Source organism: Lolium perenne, chromosome 6 (genome assembly GCF_019359855.2).
Source record: "Lolium perenne isolate Kyuss_39 chromosome 6, Kyuss_2.0, whole genome shotgun sequence".
NCBI lineage: Eukaryota > Viridiplantae > Streptophyta > Magnoliopsida > Poales > Poaceae > Lolium > Lolium perenne.
This window is the reverse complement of record NC_067249.2, coordinates 82,293,264-82,311,310: the sequence shown is the minus strand read 5'-3', so window position 1 is coordinate 82,311,310 and position 18,047 is coordinate 82,293,264. Positions and strand designations below refer to the sequence as shown.

The 18,047-nt window shown below is 44.4% G+C and overlaps 2 protein-coding genes across 3 annotated transcripts; one reads left to right on the top strand and one right to left on the bottom strand.

Moving 5' to 3' along the window:
* The first annotated feature begins 4,850 nt into the window (after positions 1-4,850).
* Positions 4,851-12,180, top strand: LOC127307842 (kinesin-like protein KIN-14D). 2 transcript variants are annotated; one of them, XM_051338623.2, is made up of 19 exons: positions 4,851-5,111; positions 5,221-5,471; positions 5,576-5,744; positions 5,877-6,004; positions 6,150-6,233; positions 6,343-6,420; positions 6,514-6,606; positions 6,883-8,337; positions 8,424-8,505; positions 8,599-8,694; positions 8,803-8,979; positions 9,100-9,206; positions 9,323-9,502; positions 9,919-10,082; positions 10,150-10,403; positions 10,492-10,664; positions 10,892-11,292; positions 11,431-11,525; positions 11,792-12,180. In XM_051338623.2, exons 1-19 carry the CDS (start codon positions 5,075-5,077, stop codon positions 11,869-11,871), a joined length of 4,104 nt encoding a protein of 1,367 aa, XP_051194583.1. In that variant the 5' UTR covers positions 4,851-5,074; the 3' UTR covers positions 11,872-12,180. The 2 variants fall into 2 exon arrangements, with proteins under 2 accessions (XP_051194583.1, XP_051194584.1); XM_051338624.2 differs by lacking the exons at positions 4,851-5,111; positions 5,221-5,471; positions 5,576-5,744; positions 5,877-6,004 and having other exon boundaries at positions 6,196-6,258.
* Positions 12,181-12,809: 629 nt separating this feature from the next.
* Positions 12,810-17,252, bottom strand: LOC127307843 (monosaccharide-sensing protein 2). Its single transcript, XM_051338625.2, has 6 exons — positions 16,889-17,252; positions 16,697-16,787; positions 15,736-16,302; positions 14,063-15,006; positions 13,671-13,858; positions 12,810-13,576 (listed from the first exon to the last, which is right to left on the bottom strand). Exons 2-6 carry the CDS (start codon positions 16,773-16,775, stop codon positions 13,135-13,137), a joined length of 2,220 nt encoding a protein of 739 aa, XP_051194585.1. The 5' UTR covers positions 16,776-16,787; positions 16,889-17,252; the 3' UTR covers positions 12,810-13,134.
* Positions 17,253-18,047: the final 795 nt, after the last annotated feature.

Genomic DNA, 18,047 nt, shown 5'->3' with positions numbered 1-18,047 from the left:
CATGGGGCAATCGGCTCTTAGAGCCGATCCACAGAGTAACCTAAGAGCCGATCGGGGCTCGTATTTAATGTTTGCGTGTTTGCCATGCAGGAAACTAAGTTGAAGCAATCCATCACCTTCCTGACCAGGTATAGGTCAGGTGGCACGCCCTTGCACCAGCATCGGACGTGCGTACCACGAGCATTGCGGGCCGTCGCCCGAGGGACCAGGGCCAACCGCAGTCCTGGGAGCCTCCCGGCTCTACGGTGTTACCCGTCGCTGCTCGCCGGTGGGTTTTGGTGGGTAACAGACCTGGCCTCCTATATAAATGGCAGGAGAGGGGCTGCCGAGGGACAATCAATCTTAGCAGCCTTAGCCACCAAAAGTCTAGAGCTAGATCATCGCAACACTTAGCCTCTCGACGAGATCTCAGCCGAACTATTCGGCACCCCATTGTAACCCGTTATTACCATAATCAAGAATAGACAGGCAGGACGTAAGGGTTTTACCTCATTGAGGGACCCGAACCTGGGTAAATCGCTCTCCCCGCTTGTCTGTGAACCGATGTCTCGTGTCAGCTTGCAGGATTCCGTCAACCCTAAGCCTCAATCGGAGGGCATTGCCGAGGAGTACCCTCGACACCCGCGCCACTGCTACTCTCGCCGCCGCCGAAGTGGCCTCCGCCGCCACATTGGTGATCTCCGCCGCCGACGTCGTGGCGGCGTGGCCTCCACCATCCACGGCGCACTCATTCGCAGCACCAATCCTAGTGCACAGAGCAGTCTCGCCCACCATGGCGTCGTTGGCCTTCTCCGATGCGTTCCTAGCGGGGGCATCCTCCCCTCCCTGAGCGTAATCGACGGCGGCGACCTCCCTGCACAACCCGATGCGCGTCGCCTCCTTGGGCACTCGTCGATGGCAGTCCCCCTGCACAAACCGATACGTGCTCGGCTGCCGTGTCTCCTCCTGTAGCTCGGGGGTTCCTCCACCTCCACAGCGGGGAGGGCATGCTCCACGGCGGCGGGGGCTCCTCCACGTGCCATCCGCCTGAGGGTTCCTCGACCGCCCCGGCGCGGCGCTTCCCAGCTGCGCGCTCGTGGCGGCCGCAGCCGCGGCCTGCTCTTGTGCCTCAACGGTGCGGAGCTCCTTTCCTGTGGCGTGGTTGTGATTCTGTGTGAGAGATTGTGTGGCCAGGAAGATGGAATAGAAGAGATAAGGGTCAGGGATAAGATGGAGCGAGCCACACGATCGAATAAAGAGCCACGATGCGTTTCGCGAATCGTTGCAAGCCGCCGCACGGAGGACTGAGATCTGGTGCCTTGCTTAAGACAAGGCACGGATGAACAGTACCATGCCTTGCTCTCCTGGACGTTAGATCAAAAATGGACGAACAAGATCTGAGCCCTGCAGCAACACACTGTAGCGCGTGCACTGTGCACAATACTGTAGCAGATGTCCTGTAGCAAGCGTACTGTAGATAGTACTGTAGCTTATGCACTGTGTGCGGTCATCTGGCCATTGATTCTCAATCCAGTGGCAAAAAAAGGGGGTCAAGGCATGATACTGTTCATCCGTGCCTTGTCTTAAGCAAGGCACTGGATCTCAGTCCCCGCACGGAAGAGACACATGTGCGGCGCTTTTCAATAGATTTTCCCAAGAGTAAAACAAATTGACTGGTCACTATAAAATAATCAGTACAGTAGTTCAGTACATAGTATCGATGAAATAGAACAAAAGCCTGACAATCGGTCCGTTTGGAGTCCTTAGTTCGCCGTGATAACCCTTGTCTGAAATTTGCACGTCTCGCATTGTGCTGCAGCCTGCAGAGTGCAGACAGCAGCATCAGCAGCTACGTCGGCGGACTAGCTACTCCCCATCCGGTACCTTCCCGAAAAGAATGGAAAAGAGCATGAAGCAAAAAAAAAAAAAAGAGTAAAAGCGACACTTTGCAGTTATTTGATGATTATCAGCTAATGCTTCATGAGTAGGAAGCAGATAGGCAGGTTAGCTGCTTTGGTGTCACGAGGTGCACCAGAATATGCTTACTTACAATGCTTTTTTAAGGTTTCGTGACAAGTAGGCAGGAAATTTAGGAAGAAAGCATATACGTACACTAGTGAGGAGTATTAATTAGGAAATGGATGTTGTTTTGAGGCCCTGTTGGATCTTCAGTGGATAAATATGCATGATCCCTCTGTCTTCTCGGATGCTTTAATTTGTACTCTTCTCTTTGATGGTGGCCTTGTAGGACACCAGCCGAGGAGAGAGAGAATCAGAGAAAGCATAGAACTTTGCAGGATAGGATAAGGTTTGCTCTGTAATTAACTTTTGTTCCCTTTGGAGTGTTTATGCTCGTTTGTCCTTGACTTTTTTTTCCAAAGAAAAGGTCTGTCTATGAATTAGCGATCGAAGCTGGAACCTTTTTGAACTTAGGCTATTCTTCATATTATTATGTGACAAACCGCTAGGTCGTTTACAGTAAGAAATAAAATATCTTTTTTCTGAATACCTTATAAAAATTGGCACAAGACAACAAGGTCAAAGCATCAACAAGCAAAAAACATGATCAATGGCAGAACTGTGACAAGATATGGCATAAAACAACTATGGATGAGTCGTCTTCTTCTTCTACGTCACATCATCAACACCTTCAATAAGAAAGAGCACACCCACGAAGATGTCGCCAAGTATACACTGATGTCCAAGACAAATATTTTCATCTTAGACGTTGGGTCCAAACAATCAAGACCCGAACATCAGTATGATGCCAATGTCTTCAAGGTGATGACACAAGCTTGCTGTTATTGGGTCAAATTAACCAGCAAAGTTCAAGTTGACGACGCAAGTGTATTGCTGTTGGGTCAAACCAGTAAATGTCTTCAATGTCCTAGTATTACTCTTTGAACCTTTATTTGTATTCACAACTATTTACTTTCTTGGTTGATGCAATAAAAGGATGTGTGCATCCTTTGGATGCAGAGCCTGGGGATTTCCCCCATTTCTATTTTTTTTTGTAAATGTACTGAACTACTAGCATTATTTCTTAAGCTTAACTATTTTTGGTTTCGTCAATGTTAGAGAGAAAAATATTGAAATCTCTACAAAAAAAGGATGACGTTTTCAAAGGTTTGTTTTCACGGTCACTCTCGTCGCAGCATGTGTTTCCTAGAAATAACCTACGTGTAACACATGACGTGATTAGGCAGCCATGTGGGAGGAGAACCGTGTAATTTTAGGTTTTAGGGGTGGAAGCAGATGAGTAATTTTTTCGCTTCTTTGTGAAGTAAAAAATTTAAGCTGATTTTTCTTTTGAATGTTCGTTAGAATAACGAGTGGTTTTAACCGTTGCGTTTCTCGCATTGACATTTTCATAACTAGATCCCACGTTGAATGATTTTTTATAAATAAAAAGTGTACTTCTTAAACTAGAAGACATGTATTTGGAAGTAAATATGGGAAGGGACGGAGACAAGGGGGACGAGCAGGGGCTACCCCCCCCCCCCCCCCCCCCCACCCACCATATGATCCTGGTTTTGCTCACAAAATTAGCCATGAGTGCTTCTTATCTATGGTGTTTCAGCTAGCTTAGCCCTCCTTATGCACATCATAGTACTAGCTCAGCCCCCCTTGAGCTAAGATCGTGGCTTTGTCCCTGAATATGGGACACACTTCTAAGTACATGCACGTTGTACTTCCGAAAGTAATATGCTTGGACTTGAAAGTACAAGCGCCACACTTCCAAATACATATGCATTCTTCTTCAAAATTAGTACGTACAGATACAAATGCGTCGTACTTCCAAGTATAAAGGCATTGTACTTCTGGAAATGCACTTTTTGATCTGGAGTGTTTATCCTCCCTTTATCTAGAAAACAAAATACAAAATGTTAAAAAAATTAGGAAAAAGTTCCGCATGTATATCTCCATTTCTACGTGTGCACATAATGTTTCGTTGAAAACCAACATTTTTATGCCCTTTTTTGTCTTTTTTTTCATAGGCTGCTTAAAAAGTAGATTTCTACGGAAACTTTGTGAGCATGTAGGATGTGGAGATACACAAGACACATTTTGTTTTAGAATTTCTAATATTTTTAATTTGTTTAAAATGCACTTCAAATAAAGGAAGCATATGCACCCGGAAGCCAAAACTTCCCGCCCACGTGTACTTCCGGATAGTTATGATTGTAAAGTGCCCGCTCTACGCTTCAAGTACATGTGCTTTCTACTTAGAAGTAAATAGTGGCGGAGCCAGAGTCGGAGGAAGAGAGGTGCTAACTTATAGCATAAGTGGAACGAGCAAGCACGCCACGTGAAGAGTATGCAGTGGTGCGACTTTGGTACCCGTTGCTGCCCTATATGCTTTCTATTTTACATCAGAAATCTAATACTTCCTCCATTCCTAAAAAGGCTTCTCAACTTTGTCTAGATATGGAGGTATATAAATATGTTTTAGCTATAGATACATCATTATCTAGAAAAAGTTGAGAAGTTTTTTTTTTTGGGAACGGATGGAATACATATATTCCCTTCGGTAGTTTAGTTGGACCGGTGCTACAACGACGATAGCACCGGCCGCAGCTCCGCCCGTGGAAGTAAGAAAAAGTTCCTCTCGAGAGGGTGTGTTAGCACCGAAACATCGCCTTGCTGCCCGGTCAGCTATTCGGTAGTTGTACTCGAAAAGTCTTCTTAAAAAAACAATACCTGCTCAAAGTATTCATGCATCAAAATTGCTGAACTATTGGGGACTCTTTGTGATAATTATAGGCCCAGGATGAAGTATACTGGAGGCTATACTATAAGCAGTTGATGGGCTATTGGGCTGGACCTTGTCCTGGCCTAGTTCCGGCCCGGAGAGAGCTAGCAGAGCCAGACTCGACTCGTCGTCTCCTTCCTCCCGTCGCGCGTCTCACACTCTAGCCAGTCCACCTCCCCTCTCCATCCCCGCCAGCCACCACCTAAAAATAGCACGAGACCACCGCCTCCATGCATCTCGCGCGCTCCTTTCCCTCCCATCCTCACCTCATCATCGCCCCTCTCCTCTCCTCGCCGTCCCCTCCAATGCCCGTCTCCGCACCTCCGTTTCACCTCCCTTTCCATGTCCATCCGCACCCCCAATGCCGCGTCAGACCCAGGTAAAATCACTTCCCCGATTGATCTTCTTGGTTCTTGGTTACCGCGTCCTGTTTCTTCCGCTGATTCGTCTCTGTCGATCGACTGATTCTTGGGATGGTTACGGCGCAGCGAGGCGGCGGGCGGACGCCGTCGGGTGGCTGCGCGGGGTGTTCCCGGACGTGCCCCTCCCGACACCGTCGGACGCCTCCGACAACGACCTGCACGCCGCGCTCTCCGGCGGCAGGCTGCTCTGCGCGCTCCTCAGGAAGATCTGCCCCGGCGCCCTGCTGGACGACGCCTCCACGGACAATGTAGGAAGGTTCCGCGCAGCCGTCGAGCGGATGGGTGTGCCCACCTTCAGCGCCTTCGACCTCGAGAGGGTTGGTTGCCTTACTGCTAACTAACTGAATGTAGGCAGGTTCTTTTCGGGCCTGCGCCACCACACTATTGAATGGCTGACATTGGGGCCGGTCCATCCATCCAGGGCCAAATGACAGCTGTTGTGGATTGCATTCTCGCCCTCAGGGATCGGTTCGGGTCACGCATCAGCGAAGAACACGGCTTCAGTTTCCTCACCAGAAGCGATAGCGAAGGAAGCAGAAGGCACATGGAGGCCAAGCTGCAAAGAGTGCTCACCAGTCCAATTATGTCAGGTGACTGTTGGCCTGTATTTGTCCTTGATTTCGTGAAATTGTGAAATTATGATAAATGACAGGCAGTAAGCTAATAAGGTTGGGATAACTTGAATTGCCAACTGAAACCTCTTTTGTCATCTGTCTATTCAGAACCGTCCAGTCCTTCATTAGGGGCCGACCTGTATTCTCCGTCGGGAGTATTTCAGATGAAACAAGGGGGGTATGCTGATCTTCCTGGCTGTAAAGTTTCAGACTTAATGAAATCCTCCAGCTTGGACGTAAGTACAATGCTGCAAACTGCACTTCGAATGAGATGGATAACCAGTTCCCGTTAAAACTAAAATAACCTGAAATTTTGGTATGTTATTCTCTGGCGCTGACTTGAGATGTTCATCGTGTTCAACAAACCAACACATTTTGCAGAATGCACCCACTCAGTCACTTCTCGGAGTCGTAAACAGCATCGTTGATGAGAGCATCGAGAGGAAGAATGGACAGATACCTTATGTAGGCCTCTCGGAAAAGCAATATAGTTAGTTTGTTGTTTCCATATTTAAGAGGTTTGTTGCGTGTAACATCTTTCCTTGTGTAAATGAATGCAAATATTTCATTGTAGCGCATTGCTTGCTTGCTGAGGAAGGTCATAGTTGAAATTGAACGACGTATGTCTTCTCAGGCTGGGCATATACGAAATGTAAGTAAGTAGCTGTTCAGATTTATTCTGTATTGAATATTTCATATTTATTCTCGATTGAATAGTCCCGTGTGATCTCTTACTTGTGTGCAGCAAAATAACCTGATTAAAGCTCGCGAAGAGAAGTATCAATCAAGGATAAGAGTGCTAGAGGCACTAGCAGGTGGGGCAAGCGGGCAAACACATGTAAATTCTAGCACCTTCTTTGAGTGCTTTTGCCAGGATTTTTTTACACTTCAAGTAAATTGTTTGCTTGCTCGGGATATGTTTTAGAGTTCCTCTCATCTCCATTAAATTGCAAATAATTGCCACACTGAAAATAATTGCAGAACTCCATTTTTTCTTTCTACACCAAAGCTTAAAACTATAACAAGGATGATTGAATTTCTTGTTCAATCTATAAATAATGAGAATTCATGCACCTGGTAGCTTTCTTTATGAAAGCCCACTCTTATCATGCAGATGGAGAAAGATAAGCAACTACCAGAGGAAGATATGGCTAGGCTGATGAAATGCCAGGAAGAGGTGGTTAGGTTGATGAAAGAAAAGGAAGATATGGCTAGGTTGCTGAAGGAGAAGGAAGATATGGTTAGGTTGTTGAAGGAGAAGGAAGATATGGTTAGACTATTGAAGGAGAAGGAAGATATTATTGACTTGAAAAATGTGAAGGTTGAAGAAAGACAACTAATAGCAGATGAAAGAAAAGATAGGTTACTTAAGGAGAAGGATGATAGTATAGTTAGATTGAAAAAGGAGAAGCAAGAAGTGGTTAGGTTACTGAAGGAGAAGGAAGATATGGTCAGTTTGTTAATGGCGAAGGAAGATATGGTTGACTTAAAAAAAGTCATGGTTCAAGAAACACAAAGAATAACAGATGAGGGAAAAGATAGGTTACTTAAGGAGAAGGATGATACTATAGTTCGATTGACAAAGGAGAAGGAAGAGATGGTTAGGCTGATGAAGGGCAAGGAAGATACTGGTATTGATAGGCTGATTGCAGAGAAGAGCACTAATGTGGTTATGTTGACACAGGAGAAGGAAGAGATGATTAAGTTGCTGAAAGAGAAGGAAGATATAATTCTATTAATGAAGGAGAAGGAAAACATGTTCATGTTAATGACGGAGAAGGAAGATAAGGTTGACTTGAAGAAAGGCACAGTTGAAAACATGAAGCAACTAAGCGATGAAGATGCACATACATCAACTAAGGAGAAGAGTGACATAATTAGGTTGATGAAGGAAAGTGAGGATTCTAACAATTCAATTATGAAACTTAAGCTGGAATTAGAAGCATTAAGATCATTACATGAGGAGAACTGCAAGTTGTTAGAATCTAAGAATAAAGATATTGTTAAGCTTATTGCAGACAAGGAAGACAGTGCCGGTATAATTTTGCAACTAAGGCAAGACATGTCAACTAAGGAGAATGACAAAATTCTTAAGTTGATGAACGAAAAAGAGCACGGTAACAACATAATTTTGAAAGTTAACATGGAAATGAAAGCATTACAATCATCATATGAGGAAGCCTGCAAACTGTTAGAATCCAAGGAGAAGGATGTAGTTACGCTTCTTGCAGATAAGGAAGAAGCCAGAAAATTGTTAGAATCTAAGGAGAAAGATGTAGTTAAGCTTCTTGCCGATAAGGAAGACAATGCTAGTTTAATTCTTCAACTCAGAGAGGAGCTTGAAGCAGCAAAAAGGTTACACGAGAGAGATAGTCAGCAATTAGAGGCCAGAGCTTCCCAACTAAAGGAGGAGCTGGAACAGAGGATAAAAGAAGTAGAGCTCATGTTAGAGGATTCTATCAAGAAAAGAAGAGAACATGAGGAAGTATTGAAATCTAGAATCCAGTTCTGGGAGCAGAAAGGAATAGTGGTCAACCAATTTGTGGGTTTGCAAATACAAAACGTTCAGGTACTAGTCAAATGAATCCCTTCTCTTATTTTCCTTGCGGAGTTACTAAATTTTGCAGTTACGCCAATAGTGTTCTGTTTTATCAGGATTTGAGGCTATGTTCTGTTTCAGTTAGGCATGATATTCTGAATTGTCAACAAAGATGGCTTGAAGAACTAGCTGGCCTTGGTAAGAATGAACCCTGTGAGTAGTTATGGATCTTTTTTTACTGTACCAAATTTTCATCAATAAATCGCAAGTAACATTATACTTTTTTAATAGGACAAGACCTTAAGGTGGTAACCAATGCTGCAGAAAAATATCATGCAGCTCTTGCAGAAAACAGGAAGTTATTCAATGAGATTCAGGAACTTAAAGGTGCCAATTATGTACTACAATCATCAGTTCATTTTGCTTGGTTATCTATATTAACCTCAGGTAGTATAGCTAAAATTACTATTAGCTTAACATAGTATTAATGAGCAGGAAATGTCAGAGTTTTATGTCGGATAAGACCGTTTCAACCTGGGGAAGATGAGAAATCCAGTTCAGTTGAATATATTGGCGAAAATGGTGAACTTGTTTTATCGAACCCTACAAAACCGAAGGAAGGGAGCAAAAATTTCACATTTAACAAAGTTTTTGGCCCTACCACTACACAAGGTACTCATAGCAATGAAATCTATGCAACTTACCTTCTTTGAGTTCCGTTGATGTAACAATGCATTTATATATTGTTGTATAGCATAAATTGAGTTTCATATCTCCATATTTCCTCAACAGATAATGTCTTCAAGGACATTCAGCCTCTAATTAGATCAGTTCTTGATGGCTACAATGTTTGCATTTTCGCATATGGTCAAACTGGATCAGGGAAAACATACACTATGGTATGAAGCTCTCAGAACGAAAAGTTTGGCATTTTGTTTCTGTTTCCATGGGAGAACAAATGATATTTCTCTGCAGTCAGCGATGTTTATAATACCTTGTTTCTTTCGATTTTTAGATGGGTCCTGAAAAGGCAACTGAGAAGGAATGGGGCGTCAATTATAGAGCACTAAATGACCTTTTCAATATCTCCCGTGACCGACAAGATACTATCACGTATGAACTTAGTGTTCAAATGATTGAGATCTACAATGAGCAAATTCGTGATCTCCTTAGTGCTGGTGGTGTGCAGAAGAAATATCCTTTTTGTGTCCAAAATTGCATAACTGTAGGCTTCCACTGGATAGCATTTGTGTGTGTTTTCTGCATGTTCTAAGTTGGCCAATGTTTTATGCATTTTGGATGTCTCTGGTATTATTATTATTAGGAATAAATTAGTTGGAATGGGAGTTTATTGAATATTGCAACTTTACATGAGTATAGTAGTTTGTGTGTGCTTTCTCCAAGTTCTAACAACTTAACCGTGGTTTTTTCATGCATTCTAGATTCCTCCAGTAATATTATTAGCAAGTGTTTGAACTAAGCCTATATAAAATGTAGCAACTTTAGTTGGGTACAACAGTGAGTGCCCAGTATTCACGAGGCTTGTAGGAATTCAATTATTTGCTTTTTTGCAGACCGAAACATCCCCATTTTTCTTAACTTGTGCACACAATAGGGATTCAGAATACCATCCAGCCCAACGGAATAGCTGTTCCTGACGCAACGATGTGTCCTGTACACTCAACTTCTCATGTTATTGAGCTAATGCAAACTGGGCACGGCAATAGAGCCATGAGTGCTACAGCATTAAACGAGAGAAGCAGCAGATCTCACAGGTAAGTTAATTGTGTCACTTCTCTTTTCTGTGGGAATAAACCTCCTTATTAACAGGTAATCTTGCAGTGTTGTGACCATTCATGTCCGAGGCCAGGATCTAAAAACTGGGAACACTTTACGTGGCGCTCTACACCTTGTGGATCTTGCTGGAAGTGAGAGGGTGGACCGCTCTGCGGTTACAGGAGACAGGCTCAAAGAAGCACAACACATCAACAAATCTCTTGCTGCTCTTGGGGATGTTATATTTTCTTTATCACAGAAGAATGCCCATGTACCATACCGAAATAGCAAGCTTACACAAGTCTTGCAAACTTCACTGGGTATTCTTCTTCACTGCAGAACTAATTTGCATTATTACATCATTACATATTGTATATAGATTCATGAAGTGAAAGTTTTCATATGCAGGTGGGCATGCAAAGACTCTAATGTTTGTGCAGGTTAACCCAGATGTTACATCTTATACAGAGACCTTAAGTACTCTTAAATTTGCGGAGCGAGTGTCTGGGGTGGAACTAGGTGTTGCGAGGACCAATAAGGAGGGAAAAGAAGGCAAAGATGTCAGAGAATTGATGGATCAGGTAACATACTCGGATACACAGTATTAAGTCCACCAAAGCGATGAACACAGACTGATATTACTACCTATTAGCATATAACTATCTAATGATCTTAATATGAGGTGTGCAAATAAAATAAGGATGCCATACTGGGGTGTCATAGTTCAAAACAGTATGCCCTGTGGTACAAGATTTTTTTCACAATGAAATGTAGTTACAGTTGTTGACATCAATGTTTCGACTTGCAGCTTTCAATGCTCCAAGATACTATTTCGAAGAAGGATGATGAAATCGAACAGCTGCAACTACTCAATACTAGCTCACTGAAGTCCAACAGACAAGCTGGTTCCCTATTGAAGCATTCTTCCTCTTCTCCGGGCATGACATCACTAGCAAAGGTCTCAAGTGTTGGCAGCGGAGCAGCTTCTGATCTTGATAACTTCTCTGACATTAGTGACAGGCAATCTGAAGCTGGGTCCACGCTCTCCATTGAACCTGAGGCTTCTGGTCTTGGTGATATTGACTCTGACGGAAGGTTAAGTGATGCATCTGATGGAGGCAATTCTACCGGTGCAGAAACTGACTGTTCAGTAAGCAGCGCGGTGGACCAAGGGCAAGACAAAACGTCTAGCGCTGCGAAAGTGCGGTTGTGCGTATTTCCAGTTCTCCTTAGTCTCAGATAATAGTTTCATTTATTTGACATTTTAACAGATTTTCCGTTGAGTGGAACTTTTGCCATGGCCGTAGCAGTTGTCAATGACTTGTACCTATTTTTTTCTTGGTGTAGGACAAAAGCGGTATCTCGTGTTCAGAAGTTGACAGTCCCAAAAGCATCAGGCTTGCGGCCTAAACCAAGGGATCCTCCTGTTCCTAAACCCTCAGGTAAGATACGTCTAAGTGTGCATTTGGATTACAAGTTAATTTTCTTAAAATGCCCAGGTTGACAAAATAATGTTCGGGAGATAGAACTGAGTATGACAATGATACTTTTCTGTAAATAATTCACTATGGCTATCGATTATAAACACTGAAGGCTATTCAAATCCCTAGATTATATCCGCATTCTCGATATTCTGTGGCGAACATTTTTCTGCAAGGAATGTGCTATTACATTATTTTGACATCCCTTTTTCCTATTGTTCTTGCAGCGCCAACAGGGACACGAAGAAGTACCACCCAAGCAACTCCATCGGCGAGAGTTACTGGTACTGCAAAGCGGGGACCATAGATCAAGTTTCTTAACATTTGGTTAAACCATTTCCCAGTTACCTTAAATATCTCATTAGAAGTTCTAGAGTGTACGAGTGTCTAGCTTTGGTGTAACTATGTACATTTGAGTTAGAAATTAGAGATGGAGAAAAATAGTTAGTGCTCTGAATCTCGTGTGTTCTATTCACAAGATGATGATATAGTAGGAAAACCTTAGACATAAGGAAAACCATAAAACATTCTCACGCAGGTTTGTCTTGTATCAGTGAATGTTGTACTTTTGCCCTAGTTGTGTTTCCTTCAGTTGATCTAAAGATCTGATAGATCATGCCGATGCGTTCACTTATAATATCCAAGTTCAGAAAGTTACAAAGTAAATGTAGGCTGGTCACCTTTTTTTCAGAAGGATGTAATATTTTTCTTGAACAATTCATTCGTGAATGTTGATACATCAAATTAAGCTGTTGTAGCCATGTTAATTTAATTTAAGCTGGAACTTTTGCAGGTGTATTCTTGTGGTTTTTTAATCTTCGATGTGGATTAGCTTACCATATGGTAGAACTAACTGTAGCGAGGCAATGAACTATGTACTATCAAATATGGAAGTATTATATCCATGGTAGCAAGCCATTTTTGGTCCTTCAAATTGCAACAGAATAAAAGTGTATCCAGTAAAATCCTTATATAGCAAATGTACACCTAATTCTCTGAATCAGACCTGTATGCCAGCTTTACATCGGAGACATATTTGTAACTTTAGTATTGTATTTAATTTACTTTACCATTATAAGCATCCATGCAACAAATGTATCAAGTGTCAAGAGTCAAGACCAATCTTTCACGACTTCAAAAATTATGGCTAACTAGCAGCAAGCAACTGCTTCTTTCTGAACTAAGAGAGATTAAGAAAGAATACTTCATTTACCAAAAACATAGCAATACATTGAACAAAACAAATTGACACAAAAAAACATGACTTCTCTTTATTTAGAGCAGGAGCATAGTGATTCAGAATCAGATTAGCAAGTTGAATATCCCTACCATCAACTAATGAGGAAATTACAATACTAACAAGAAAGATGTGCTGACGAATGGCGTGCGCTTTCCCTACTTTGTAGCTTCCCGTTCCTGGTGATGAACTCTTTGTGTTGCTTGGGGAGCACTGACAGATATCTCCTTTCCTCTTTGCTTACAACCCCTTATCAGGTTTTTCGATCCTCATGAGGACCCGTCTATTTTGCAGTTCACGGTGTACAAAATGAAAGCAAGGCTCCGTACTGGATCAGGAAATGTTGGCCTGTGCTTGCCTTGCCCCAACTGCAAAGAACTCGGTGATGACCTCGAGGGGCATGCCCTTTGTCTCTGGGACCTTGAGGTAGACGAACACGAATGAAATGCAGCAAACAGCTGCATATATACCGAAGACACCCGCCAGTCCGATAGCATTCAGCATCACTGGAAGGCTGTAGGTAACAATGATGTCACATATCCAGAATGTTAGAGCACAGATGGCGATGCAGAGGCCGCGGACCCTGGTGGGGAAAATCTCCGCACACAGGATGTTGGGGATTGGACCAAAGCCCATGACGAAGCAGCAGAAATAGACGATGACGCTGACTGTGGAGAGCACTGCATGGGGCACTGTGCTCAAGTTGATAACGTTGGACACAACCAGGACAATTAGAGATGCTATCAAGATTGGAATTGTGCCGAGTAGCAGAAACCTGCAGAAAGGGAAACAGTTTATGACACGGTGTTCCTTTGAGCGAAATTGGCTCTCAAAAGTGACAAAACTGAGATGATGTAAGAGAAAGTTACCTTCTTCCAGATATATCCATAAGTCTCATGGCTAAACCAATGCTAGGGAGCATGAGTAAGGTAGTGAGAGAACTGATCAAGATGGATGCTGATGCTGAACTGAGGCCGAGGCTGGAAAGAAGAACCGACACACCAGCTTGCTCAAGAATTTGGGGAGTGTAGTACAGAACTCCATTTATTCCAGCGAACTATACGAAGAAAATACTCCAAAAGTGTTAGTGAGCACTCACTAAGATATAGCTAAAGTCGTATATGTAAAGCTATCAGTTGTTAGGCAACATAAAAGAGAATAAAGTGAGGTGAGTTGTTCTTCAAGAAGAATGTGGTTGATCAGTATTTGCAGTTCAATTCAATATTTATATATGCATATCTGGCATTGGTATAATCTCTACCTGTTGAAGCATCTGAATTCCAACACCGACGACTAGTGCACGCCTGACGCCAGGTTCAAACAGATCTTTCCATACTGCGCCCTTGGGAACTGCCTCCGATGGATGCATCATGGCTGGCCCGGCCGCCATACGCTCTTCCAGATGATCCTTGGAATAAAGAGCCGAGTGGCTTACTAAAGCAGCAGCATGTATAAACCCACTGCCTTCAGGGGCATCCCCACCAGGAAGTGAAACAACAGAGCCCCTTCTCGAGTCTGGCACTCCCTCTTGGTGCAAGTAGATCCTTTTGAAGCCTCCTTCCTTCTTGCCATCCTCACCCTGTCGCTCTGACCATTTATATGCGAGTTGCCAACCCCCACCAATACCGGTGCTGCTAACGGCCTCCCCACTCTCTCCCAACATGCTTCGCCTTCTAATGCCCAAAGTGCTTCCATGCTGACCCTGCTCCTTCACATCTGTGTTTGTGGTCTGTCGTGACAGCAGCGGGCTGTGGACATTGTCTTCATAGTCGCCTCCAGATGCATATTCATCGTCGTCCCTGTGAACGTTCTCCTCATCCCAGTGCTCACCTTTGGGATGCTGATCTGCCACGCTGAGCATGCTGCCAAAGTTGGGGAACAATGTGCTCCGCATGCTTCCTCCCGCTTGAGGCATGTTCTCGTGAACACTACCAAAGAGCGTGACTAGAGGATCCATAAGGGGTATACTCTGGTTCACCATGCTGCCATGACGGGATGCGAGGGAAAACACACTTCCAAGCATGCTAGGTCCTTTGGAAGGTCGGGCAATCCATGATTGGCCCTCTTCAGGTCCATATAGGGTTATTTGCTCATTATCGCCATCAACAACATGATCGTCAGCACCGTCGTTAGGTCCAATGATGTACTCTTCAATGGAGGTGTCTCCTCCAACGTCCAAACCTTCAACGAGAAGAGCCATTTCTCCTGCACAATTTCATATGGAATGACAACACAACTTTACTGAGGATGTCTTTGATGAATACTTGCACAATTAATTATGAACGAACCGACAGTTGAAACAAATATCCATAGGATCAGGCTCTCAGCCAACACTTAGCTTATTCAGAAAAAATGGTTATAGCTACACAATTTGTGAACTGCTTAACGTATATTGAGAAATGATTTGTGAAATTCAGAAATACACCAAAAAAATTGTCTTTTAAAATTACATCATAACTAGCATGAGTACCTTGCTGAAATTAGTAGATAATAATGCAAGGACGATAACTCTAGTCGCATACTTGTGTCCAATTACCAGCCAACAGACATAGTTTACCTGAGCATCGTCAACTGAACTATTTGTTTAGAACTTGAAATCGCAAAACAGGCCGAAGTATACTAGTAATACTTTGAATGCTTTGGTGTATATATTTCACTGTGAAGTAGTAGCAAAGTAAACTTGGAATACAGATGAATGACAAAAACACTGAAAACCTATGGCTCTTTGAGCATTTCTGATAACGAAAAAAAACAATGTTATGCAGTCCATTAATAGTTATTTTTGTTTTCCCATTCGAAACAGTTAGCACTAGTGAATAGCACATCAGATATATATCACCAATTCAATGTTAGGGGGCAATTTCAAGAAATCAGTCAACTGGAAAGTCCAGGCGAAGAAATGAACACATGAAGGCTTTCAGTAAAACAACAGACCTGAGACATCCTCCCTTCCACGCAGCCTCTGCAACACCTTCTTGGCCTCCGCCATCCGGCCCTTGCTGACAAGCCACCTGGGCGACTCCGGGAGAAAGAAGACCGTGAGGCCGAAGAAGAAGAGCGAGGGAACTGAGAGCACCCCGAGCATGACCCTCCAGTCCGGCGACGGCAGCAGCGACATCCCGAAGACCATGCAGTAGGAGAGGAACATCCCTCCGGACCCGCTGAACTGCGGCAGCGTGTTGAGGCGGCCCCTGATCTCCGAGGGTGCGATCTCGGAGATGTAGAGGGGCACGAGGGTGACGGCGAGGCCGATGCCGAAGCCGTCGATGAGGCGCGCCAGGAGCAGCACGTACACGTTGGGCGCCCAGAGCATGATGAGGCCGCTGAGGAAGTAGAGGACCGAGGAGAGGATCATCATCGGGCGCCGGCCGACCATGTCGGAGACGGGGCCGGAGAAGGTGGTGATGATGGTCGCGCCGATGAGCGACATGGCCACGATCAAACCTTCCACGGTGGGGTTGTCTTCCAGCTGGAACTCCTTCTTGATGTACAGGACGGCACCTGGAGAGGAAAGGAGCAGAGAATGTTTACCATGTATGCTCAACTGTGACAGCAAAGGGTTGCAAACTGTAATCTTTGGACAGCACATAACCAAGATTGAACATACTGTATGTATGTGCCTTCAATGGCACAGATCAAGGATAACAAAGATATCACGCAAATGAAAACCAAAAAACTCGAAAATTAGCTTCGTTTGCACATAGTTTGATTCCAGAATTTCCAGAACCGAAGAAGAAACCAAGTTCTGCCCAATTACCCCTGCTTTGATGAGCCAGAAATAGTAGTACTGAAAACCATCTAATCTGAAGTGGCCAGGGAATCTCACGAGACTAGAACCCAAATTTCATATCTCCAGTAAACAAACCAAAATCTGGGTACAGAGCAGAAGATTTACCCGCAATGGTGGCATTGTCCCAGCCCTGCAGCAGGTTGCCGATGGAGGCCGCAATCGCGACCAGAGCCGCGCCCGACATCTTGAACGATCCCTGCACCTCAACACCAAGATTAGAACCCCACATCGCCGATAGAACCAGCCACCACAACCGGGGAAAAAGAAAACGAAAATCTTGCAGAACTCTCAGCATACCTCGCAGGGAAAGAAGAGAGACAGACGAGAGCCGGAGAAGCGCGCGGCGTCCCCCGGGTGCGGTGCGGTAGATCAGGAGTGAGCAGAGTCGGGCGGCTCAAATAGGAGGCAGAGAGAGAGAGAGAGGGAGCCTCAAATCTGCCTGCTCACTGCCCTGGCTGGCAGTAGAAAAAAGGGGAGGAGGAGTAGAAGAAGAAGGCCAGCTCCCCTTCGCTGCTGGCGAGAGTGAGGACAAAAGGCCAAGCAAGTGCCCAGATGCCACATGTGTAGAGACTAGAGAGAGATCAGAGAATACGGCAGCTGCGGTGCCTACGCTAAAACAAACGGAAGAAACAAACAAAGTACTCCACTAATCTTTCTCTGGCTACTAAATAATGGCCGCCACTGAGCTCTCCCCAGCCAGCGCGGCGAGCAAAAGATCCCAGATTTTCCACCGGAGAAATACGCCCCGAGATCGGAGATCCCCGGCATCGTCGACGGAGATGCCCCGCCCCGGCTGCAAGCGAACAAGCGAGATCCTCTCGCCCCGGTGGCCAACACATGCACACGTTTCACCTCCACCGTTCACCGGAGCGCCCGCCGGCGTCCCGCCAAACGGCGCGCCAGGAACTGAGCTGTCAAGGCCCGACACTGCCGCCAACTGTTGTCAAATTGGCCCCCACGGATTTCGACGGCCAGAATTGATCCTGGAACTGTAATATAGTACAGCATTTTGTTAGTGTGATTTTTTTAGACAGAGGGGAAATGTAATGATCGCCGATGTGATCTTTGGGATTTTTTTAGAAAATGATGATGATGGTAGGGGTCGAGGTGGTGTGGAATACTCTCCAGACCAGTGGCGACGTGGGCGAAGAGTACACAAAGTAACATGGTCGGCTCAGTTGCAAGACCAAGTGCTCTGCTACGGCATTGGAAACGGTTGTGGTCAAGAAAAAAAAAAAGTAGAATAGAAAACTTGACATGAAAACATGGCGTTTTCTTAAACAGGGTGATAGCCTGGCTTTGAATCATGTCTCGGTTGAACTGGTGAATGGCACTCTCTTTTTTTTTGAGATGTGATGAATGACACTCATGACATCGTTCTTGATTTTTTCGATAAAAGAAATATATTAATATCAGAAGATACCAATTACACTTAGCCTCTGCAACAACATAAAGT